Below are 10,638 nucleotides of genomic sequence, written 5' to 3' on the forward strand. Positions count from 1 at the left end.
CATATAATCTCAGATTTATAAAGAATTTTATGACAATAGTAATTGTTTCTAATTAGAGACAGGGCTCTAATTAATAATTGCGAGTTGTTGAGGTTAGTCAGAACCATCAACTCCCGTACCAGACTGGTATTTTATTTTGTCAACCATCAAAGGGATAAATGGCTAAAATGATCCCAGCAGGTTTTGAATTCAGGATGTATATGATCATATCTAAGTACCACAAACTATTTCATTTTGTCCAGTGCTATAACAGCTGTCTAGCAATCCAATATCTTTAATGAGAAAATGGTTTCTGATTGAGACACGAGACCTGAAATTTGGGGTAGGAGGCTTGTTGATGCCACCAACTACAGTAATTAACTGGTACTTTATTTTATCAAGCCCAAAGGGATAAAAGGACATAGTTGACCTCACCTGAATTTGAACACTAAACACAGGGAGATGGGAGAAATAATGGAACCCATTATAGGCACAGGTGTGGCTAGCTATTTATGATTTCAGGTTCAGCCAGCCCCTCACAGTGTGGCACCTCGGACAAGTGTCTTCTATTTTAGCCCTAGGTTAACCAAAGCCTTGTGAATGGATTTGGTTGGCAGAAAGAAGCCATTATGTATCTATGTATGTTTGTGCTTCCTTGTCTTGACATGACGTGACAGTTGTGACTGTCATACAAATGTCCATTTCCAATCTTCTGTCTGACCTTGGAGAAATATTATCTTGCTTGAAAACAAGTGGGGGCTGGCATTAAGAAGAGCATCTGACCATTGTAAATTTATCTCAGCAAACTCTATCTGACCCATGCAAGCATGGAAAGGGCTGTTTGATTATATAATAAATATATATTTTCTTTGACATGAAGGTGATAGATGAAGGGTTATTACATAAGCAGGTTACATAGAAAAGTGGACATTGATGATGACGATATCCTGAAACAAAAGTAGGGAAACAATTAGTTAGGGCTTACATGACTCCCTTCGTGACCCTTTCTTGCCATCCTCACCCACCATTCAGGAAATTTGTCTGCCTTTTTGTCATCCTTTTCTCTGAGTAAAATGTGAGAAAACTGATGAGGGCTTAACTAGAAGGAATATGTCTGTCTTCAGTCTTTTCAGTCTTACTCACCAAAGAGATGATGATATTGTAAAACACAAAGAGGGGAAACTGTTCCCATGGTAATTAGTGCACTTATCACAATGCCCAAATTGCTATCTAAGAGGCTGAAGGATATTGGAATTGCGACATCTATTGTTGATCTACAGAAAAGTACCATCCTGTATTTTGCAAGAATCTTAATATTCCTGAGATTCAAGAAAATCTATTGTTACCAAACCTCAAGATAATGTCCCTGTTAATTAAATTAGCATGTAATAGCTTTTGTATTATAATGATAAAAATTGTTTCAAATTTTGCCACAAGGCCAGCAGTTTTTGAGTGGAAGGTTAGTCGTTTACATCAACCCCAGTACTTGATGAAAGCAAAGTTGACCTCAAGAGCTATTTGTATTCAGACCATAAGGAGCCAGAAAAAAGGCCCGCTCGCTATTTTGTCTAATGCATCTGCCAGCTCACTGTATAACAATAATAATCCTTTCTACTATAGACACAGTGCCTGAAATTTTATGGAGAGGGAGCAGGGCCGGATTAAGATCCTTAGAGGCCCTAAGCAGTTAAAAGATTTTGGTGCTCCCATATATATGTAATTCAAAATATAAAAAAATGATAATCTATAAAGTAAATTATTTATTTTTCAAAATGAAACAAAGCTAACAGTAAGATAGAAAATGTTTATTTTTATACACTTTCACTTAATATATATATAAAAAGTTTGTTTTTTTTAATTGCAAAATCTTCAATCAGATCCTCCTTATGATACCATGAACACTTCAAAATTATATTTCTGATGATATAAACCATCTCGAATAGCAAGTTTGAAGTGGTGACTTTTGTGCTGTAAACCATTTACAATTTCTGTGGTACCCCCACTTCCTTTGATGCCCTAAGCACTCACTTATTTTCCTTAATGGTTAAATCCAGCACTGGGCGGAGGTTAGTCGAAAGGATGACAGGTAAAGTCAACCTCAACAGAGTTTGAACTCAGATTATAAATGATGATGATAATCCTTTCTACTATAGGCACAAGGACTGGCATTTTAAAGGAGGGGATAAGTTGAATACATCAACCCCAGTGCATAACTGGTACTTATTTCAAAGCAAAGTCAGTACAAATAATAATTTCTAGGCATGGCTGTGTGGTAAAAAGCTTACTTCCCAACCACATGGTTCCAAGTTCAGTCCCACTGCGTGGCACCTTGGGCAAGTGTCTTCTATAGCCTCGGGCCAACCAAAGCCTTGTGAGTGGATTTGGTAGATGGAAACTGAAAGAAGCCCATTGTGTGTATATATATATATATATATATGTATATGTTTGTGTGTCTGTGTTTTTTACCCCCACCATTGCTTGACAACCGATGCTGGTTTGTTTACGTCCTTGTAAATTAGCAGTTCAGCAAAAAGAGACCGATAGAGTAAGTACTAGGCTTACAAAGAATAAGTCCTGGGGTTGATTTGTTCGACTAAAGATGATACTCCAGCATGGCCACAGTCAAATGACTGAAACAAATTAAAGAATAGAATAAAAAATATGTACATAACTAGACATTTGGGTTGTAGAAAGGTTAATTTGATTATATTGACCCCTCTGCTATGCTGGTACTTTATCAACCCTAGAAGGATGAAAGGTAAAGTCAGTCTCAATGGGATTTGAACTTTAGAATGTAAAGAGATGGAATAAATACCGAAAGCCATTTTGCCCAATGCTCCAGTGAATGATAAGTAGTAAGTGTGAAGAAAGGTGGTGGTGGTGGCAGTGGCGATTATTATTATTATTATTATTATTATTATTATTATTATTATTATTATTATTATTATTATTATTATTATTATCGTTATTAAAACATCTTGACAAAATGAAAACAAAAATAGAAGAGGAAAACAATTACAGAAACAAGTAACTTCTCTCTTTCAAAATTCAATATGAAAAATATTGGAAGCAAACTTCCCTATTGAGCATTCCCGAACACGCCGTAATTATTAACAGAAAGCAACTGATTTGATCTGGGGGTTTGGTAGGAGAGTAAATGGGGGGAAGAGTAGTGGCAGGGCAGAATTGGGGTTGAATAGAGGGTGTGGTTCAGTGGAGGGGAGGCATAGGAAATTCAGTATGCCTCTCTACTTATTAATTACTTGCTGTGGCTAATTAGATTTGTTAACGAGGGCTTTGCCATGAGGCTCTAATGGGATGTTGAGGTGCAAGGTGGTGAAATAGTAGAGTGAGTTAATGGGAGGGGAGAGGAGAAGGTGGAGAGTGAAAGCAAGAAAATGAAAGAAATGTGTTAGGGCAGAGGAGTGAGGAAAGAGAGAGGGAACGAGACAGAAAGAGAAAGAGAGAGATGAAAACGAGGTGATGGTGTATTGCTTTTGATTGTTCTAGTGAGGAAACTTCATTAAAATTCAACTACCTGCCAACATCAGCATAATCACCATCGCTGCTGCTACACTTTTACACTCCCTTTCACCACCACCATTTCATCATCATCATCATCACCATCATCATCACCAACACTACCACCACCCTCCACAACTACCTCAACCAGAATTAACCATCACAATAACTACAACCATAACCAACAGCATTCATTCATCTTCTTCATCACAGCCACTGCTGCCTCCATGTAATTTCTACCTTGAAAACATTAACCGCTGCTACCACCACCACCAATCATAACTATGAACCACAGCCAACAGCATCAATTCCTTCATTATTATCACATTCCTGCCATCACAGTCATCATCATCCTGCATCGGCCATAACCACCATCACCAGAATCTTAACCACAACCTCTATTACAGATAGCACCGACACTTGCCTCTTTACTTCAAATTCTATCGCTACTATATTATCATCACAGCTTTCACCATGGGCAATACTATTATCATTGCTATTCATTATGACCACAAACAATATCACTACCATCTGCACCAACATGGGAACCTCTATGTGATCACTCATGGTCATTGAGGCACACAAACCACTATGGCAACTAAAACAAATTGACTTCATTACTTATATTTAAGCCTAGTACTTCTTCGATCAGTTTCTTTTACCGCACTACTAAGTTACAGGGATGTTAATACACCAGCACCAGTTGTCAAGTGGTGGTGGTGGTGGTGGAGGGACAGATACACACACACATATATCTATAATACATTAAAAGTCAGATTGAATCTTGCTTGCTTGCTTGCTTGCTTGCAATGTTACTCAGGCAAACTGGTGCATAATGGGAAAATACTATGGATAAAGTTTCCCTGAAACATAAATATGAGCGGAATGAAAAATATTTTGTGTAAATTGGATAAGTAGTTGTGAAGATATTAAAGGTTTCCAGGGTATAAATACCCCAAAACAGTACATAATGGGAAAAGTCTCTGAAAATAACTTAACGAAATTAACTCATCACAGTCAACTGAAGTAAACAGGACAACTTCTATAGTCCCTCCTTAACCTCCAGCTTGCTCTTTTGTTAAAATCATCAGGTCCTCATGAGATAAACTTGTTATAACACAGCTCTGCAGCCTTTTTTCACTTGTGGTATGCTTATATTCTTTTCAAAATTCAGTGGCACACCTGAACTAAAAATATAACTTATAGTGTAGGGAAAAAAAAGGTTATATTCAGGTTACACTGCAGCACACCTAGCATCGTTTCGTGGCACACCAGTGTGCTGTGGCATACCAGTTACAGAGCACTGCTCTATAGGAACCTAGCATCTTAAACAAATAATCTTCTATGACTTCTTCAAACTTTATATCATTTGCCAGTGTGACAATATCTTGTTGAACTTTACTTGTAGATTTTCTGCTTTTGGAAAATCTGTAGATAAAGTCGGATCATATTTGTTTTGCCAAAGAATCATTTGTTGTTGAGGATTTAACTTCATCCCACAATTCAGCTTTGTTATCTACTGCACTGCATTTATGGGTTGTTTTAACAGATATGCTTTGAAGTTACCTGTCACTACCTTTATCCACTGGCTGGAGCAAATAACCTGTTTACTAAGTAGCATGATGCATTACCTAAAAGGAGCAATACATTGTTGGAAATGTTATGCCTGGCAAACTTTCTCTTGGCAGCAGGAAAACAGCTGTAAAGCAGTTGGAAAAAGCTTTCCTATATGAATGTTCATATTATTAGCATAACCTTCAGAAGCCCCCTAGATTTTTGGACTGATATGATAGGAACTTTAATTGCATATGATGGTTTTACTTTACTAAAAATGAAAGTCCTACTTGGCATGCACATCCAGAAAATCTGTTTCATTTTTTTTTTTATGCGTATAACTCTTTCAACAATAATAGCACACTCAGAGAGGAAACATTTTAAGTATCACCACAGATCTATAAAGTCAAATATTCAACAAACTAGTTTGTTGAACATCATCATCATCATCATTTAATATCCATGTTTTATGCTGACATGGGTTGTAGAGTTTGACAGGATGCAATGGGTCCAAGGTCTTCATCATGCTCCAATGTCTACATGGTTTCTAAGGCTGGATGCTCTTCCTAACATCAACCACTTTACAACATTTACTGGGTGCTTTTTTTTTAATGCCACCAACACTATTGAGGTCACCATGCAGCTCACAAGACTACGAATTCTGAGGGAGCATTTGATCTGATTTTCTTTTTACTGTCACATATTGCCTCCACTGTAAATGTTGCAAACTTTAATATTTTTCAATATGGCTAAGTTGTTTTCCTGCATCAAAGCTTTGTAAATAAGCATCAAGTTTAACGTTGAGTAACTCCTTCTTTTTGCATATCTACTTTCATTTCCACTTGATGGTCTTTTCCTAGTCATCTCAAATAAAGATAGTCTACTCTAGCTTCTGTTAAATCCAACAGTGACAGAAAAGAAATCAACACTCACCAGTAAAAGAGTAGAATTTGAGGACTTTAGTCATGTTTTGTGTTGGCAAAAAGTTGTTTTATTACATGAGATATGGAAAATACAAGAAAATGAAAGGGTGTAGGGGTGAAGTGCAAGGAAGTATTATTTGACTAAGTTTTGTGTGTGTGTGTGTGTGTGTGAAGTATGAAGGCTGAAATAAAGACAATGGGGAGCAAAGGTTAGTAGCAAGACCCAGAACAGTTGAATTGGTGCACACACAAGCAAGGCAAGTGGTACCAATCAAGAAGCGTGTAGGTATTAGCAGGTATGTTGTAATTGTGAGCAATGAAAAACAAAGTTAGTTGAATGGGTTCATGCACCAACAAAATGGAATGGAAGAGGGGGTCATTTAAATACTACCAAGGTTTGGTCAAAGTATGTGTTGTGATTTTAACTTTTAAAATTGTCAAATTTTACCCAAGTTTTCTTGACGGTAGAATTACAGACTGTATCTCAGAATTATTAGTTTGCAGTTTCTTTATAATATCCGTAAGAAGAGAATTTCATAAATAGTTTTTGTAATCATAGGGATGCTTGTACTTGTTCTTTTTATACATGTTTATACACCATAACAATGCATACATGTGTATATAACTTTTCTCACATGTACACCACAAGTAGGTTTTCTAAGACAAGGTAGTAATATTCTTGGGTGAAGCATAAAAAATGTTATTTTTCTCACACTTTTCAATATAAAACTTCCTACCTTATAAGAAATTAATATTATTATTCACTGTTCATCCACTTTGCTCTCCCTCTCTATTTCTCTAAATTATCAGTTTGGTTACATGTTTAGAGCCTACAATTTTGCAGTTCATATCTTTACTAGCTTAGCATTTCCCTTGCTAAGATTGATTAGATTAAGAAAAAGGATGGAGAGATACCTCAAATATCAGTGGTAAAGCTGAATATTTCACAGGTTGTAGTTCAAACTGTCAATTTTAGTGCCTTTGTGAAGACATACCACAGATCTAGAATTGGGTCAGTTAAAAAGAAAAATTGTTTCTTCTTCCTGGCATTGTGGACAGAAAAGCCTCTACTATTCCATAAATGAGAAGTGTTCCCACCTGGGAATGGAAACCAAAGATCCATGAACTGCTCAGATGGTTCACATAAAATATTGTTGATAGGTTCTGTTGCCTAGACAACTATAACAAGAGCATTGCTGCTGAAGTAACACAAGAAGTGGAAAAGATTCTGGGAGCTTATACTTCTGTTTTCATCAAACAGTTTTCAGACTAATGAAGAAGTATGTAATTTTCTAGAAATAACACCCTAATTTTCCTTAAATTATATCTTTAGAGTAGAACACACTGGATGAAGTAATTTTAGATACTTTGTCTGAAAAATGATGCCATTGTCATGACTGAAGCATCTTTGTCCTTAAATCTGTTTGATTATGTTTGACCTTGAGATGAACAACAACAACAAAGGGTTTTGTTGTGCAGAATTATTGTGTGGAGGGAAACATCTTGTTGAGACAGACTTCTGATACAAAAGGATAATGACTACTGGGATGGAACTGAATCATCTGAACGATGTTGGTCCTCACAATAAGATATTTGTTCAAGACAAATGTAAATGTGTAATAGTGTTAACCTATTCAACCCATGTTAGTAAGGTAAGCTTAAATGTTGAAATGATGAAACCTTTACCTTTCTATTTTGATTTCTATCAATCCATTTGTCTCACCTGCTCACCTATCATTTTATTGTTCTCCCTGTCTATTGCTCTCTCTCTTTCTCTCTTTGGGCATACATAAATGCATATACTCTCACACACAAGCCTTAAGCAAGTATTGTTTCTTTTTACTTGCTTATTTCTTTCTTACTCTAGTTTGATAAGAAAATTCATCCAAGATGTCAGTCTAATTCTTTTTCCTTTTTTCAGTATACAATTCACATCTCTGAAGGTATTTTATTTGGTGGGGGGTTAACATTTTGTCCACTATCTTTTGAGTTTTTCTCTACCTGTTGTAACCTCTCATATTGTCCAAATGTCCAACTTTCATACCCTTCATTCCATTTATGTTATTTCACATATTAACACATATACACATATATTTTATATACATTTATATCGTATCTATCTCTCCACTGCAGCTGAACGGATGGAAACAAAGGAGATGGTAGCCTTTGTATGTGAGAAAAACAACTTAACGCTGGACTGTGGAGACACCGGCATCATCAGAATAACCCGTGCCAACTATGGTAGGTTCACCATCAACCAATGCAATTTCTTTGCACAAGTAGATGGTTGGAATATACAGTGTCACTCAAAACTCTCAAATATCGTTGCACGTGAAAGGTGAGTACAGCTGGTATTAACTACTTTTAATCACTCCACTTTCATCCATTTGTTATTTTTATGGCACTGTATTTTTTATGCATTTATGTATGAATAAATGTTTTTGCTAGCATATGTGTTTATATTGGCGTATGTATGTGTATCTGAATCAACCTGAGTGTGTCTCTTAGTCTTAATTAGTTCCTCCCGTACAGTTGGCTTGTACATCGGACAGCCAGAACATTGCCATTCATTTCGGTTTTGAGTGTAATTGCTTGATTCTTTAAAGAGTGTGTATGTCTAAATTAGCCTGTATAACAATCTGAATGAACCTCTGTGTGTGTTTAAATTGGCCTGTGTCAGAGTAAACCTTTATGTATGTGTTTTGTTTTTGTTTTTCCTAATTGAATGAATGTATGAAATTCAGACATATTCATGATATTATAGACAATGTCTTATTTTTTGAGAATGACTGATTGTTGATAGGGTGGGTAACGGAAAATCCACTGTAGGGTGACTTCGTTCCTACTGTTTATGGCTAAAATAATTTGCTTTCTATTTTGTAAGTATTGATAATATCTGCATATGGTTCACTGTTGTAGACAGTAACATTACTGTAATGTATTAGCTTCAACTGTTGCATTTGATGCAACAGGAAACGTGACCAGTGTTGGTCAGTTCAATATCTTATCCAGAACATTTGTCTCGTCGTTTTATTGCTACAGAAGTTAGAGTTGAATACTGTTGGCTTTATGATTTTTTAATGATTTGGAAAACACTTTAGCTTTTCAAATATTTTAATGTACATTTATTTTCACACACACATGCTAAAGAATCAATAACTTTGTGTTCCATCACTGTTTCCCTCACAATAATAAAATAATAATAATAATAATAACAATCCCTTCTACTATAGGCACAAGGCCTGAAATTTGTGAGAGGGAGACTAGTCAATTACATCAACCCTAGTGCTCATTGACCCCTGAAAGGATAAAAGGCAAAGTCAACCTTGGCAGAATCTGAACTCTGAGCTTAAAGACGGACGAAATGCCACTAAGCATTTTGCCTGGCGTGCTAACAATTCTGTCAGCTTACCGCCTTATATGGTAATAATAGATAACATTCAACTCTTGTTATTGCAGTCAGGGAATATGAGGAAGTTCAGCTCTTTAACCAGTGGTTAGTTCCAGTTACTGAACTCAAATCCTCACATAGAAATAAAGAGCTTCTCTATTTCAAGAGTGGCATTGGTGCAGGCTTGATTAAAAAGCTTGCTTTCCAACCATGTAGTCTTTGATTCAGTCCCACTGCAAAACACAGTATTTTGGGGAAGTGTCTTGTGAGTGAATTTGGTAGATGGAAACTGAAAGAAGCCCCTCATATATGTGAGTATGTATCCTTGTACAGATATCACATGATGATTGTAAAAGGAGCATCATCATCATCATGAGTGAGATTGCGTCTCCAGTCTTCTTTGAAATGCATGTCTAGCTAGGAGAAAATATTACCATGCTTAGAAACAGTTGAGGCTTAGCAACAGGAAAAGCATCCAGCTGTAGAAAATTTGCCTCAGAAAATCCCATCTGACCCATGCAAGTGTGGAAATGTGGACATTAAGATAGCATTTAACTTCTTAGTACATGAGATCCTAGTGAAGTATCTAACTCCTCCAGCTCCTTCTTTCTAATATGACAACAAAACTATTCACAGGTTTTCAAAATGTAAAGTGTATTTTGGCATGCAACAATGCTCATGTTACTTTTGTTTCAAACCTATTAACACGATGCACAAGATATTACATTTGTAATAGTATTTACATTACAAAGTATTACATTACAACTTTGAATGCCTTAAAAACTGGGTTATTCGCAGCCGCCAGTAAAATACAGCATTATCTGGTGGTAATTACATGATTTGTATTTAAACCTATAACATCTATCCTCATTTTGTAAGACTGTATCAAAATTGCCCCCCCCCCACACACACACACACCCTGCCCCTTAGAATGGAGACTTTGTGAATAGAGAAGCTGTTGTAATATCAATTCCGTCACCATAAACTAGGTATTAAGGAACCTTCTATGTGACTGTTTAAACTAGTAGAAATAGCAGTCAAAGCTCATATGATTTACACCCTTACTTTCTTAAAGGGAAGGAAACGATATAATTTCAGATATATATCAGGAGTGGTTGTGTGGTAAGTAGCTTGCTTACCAACCACATGGTTCCGGGTTCAGCCTCGGGCCAACCAAAGCCTTGTGAGTGGATTTGGTAGACGGAAACTGAAAGAAGCCTGTCGTATATGTGTGTGTGTGTGTATATATATATATATATATATATATAT

General features: G+C 36.3%; 1 protein-coding gene across 7 annotated transcripts in view; it reads left to right on the top strand.

The window, feature by feature from the left end:
• LOC106880564 (adhesion G protein-coupled receptor L2) overlaps window positions 1-10,638 on the top strand; it is a 472,327-nt gene that overhangs the window by 380,959 nt on the left and 80,730 nt on the right. For all 7 annotated transcript variants that reach the window (XM_052970092.1, XM_052970094.1, XM_052970095.1 and 4 more), the window contains one exon: window positions 8,112-8,316. In XM_052970092.1, coding sequence (XP_052826052.1) covers window positions 8,112-8,316 — 205 coding nt within the window. The remainder of the gene's footprint in view (window positions 1-8,111; window positions 8,317-10,638) is intronic.

The sequence above is a fragment of the Octopus bimaculoides genome, chromosome 8, assembly GCF_001194135.2.
Source record: "Octopus bimaculoides isolate UCB-OBI-ISO-001 chromosome 8, ASM119413v2, whole genome shotgun sequence".
NCBI classification, from domain to species: domain Eukaryota; kingdom Metazoa; phylum Mollusca; class Cephalopoda; order Octopoda; family Octopodidae; genus Octopus; species Octopus bimaculoides.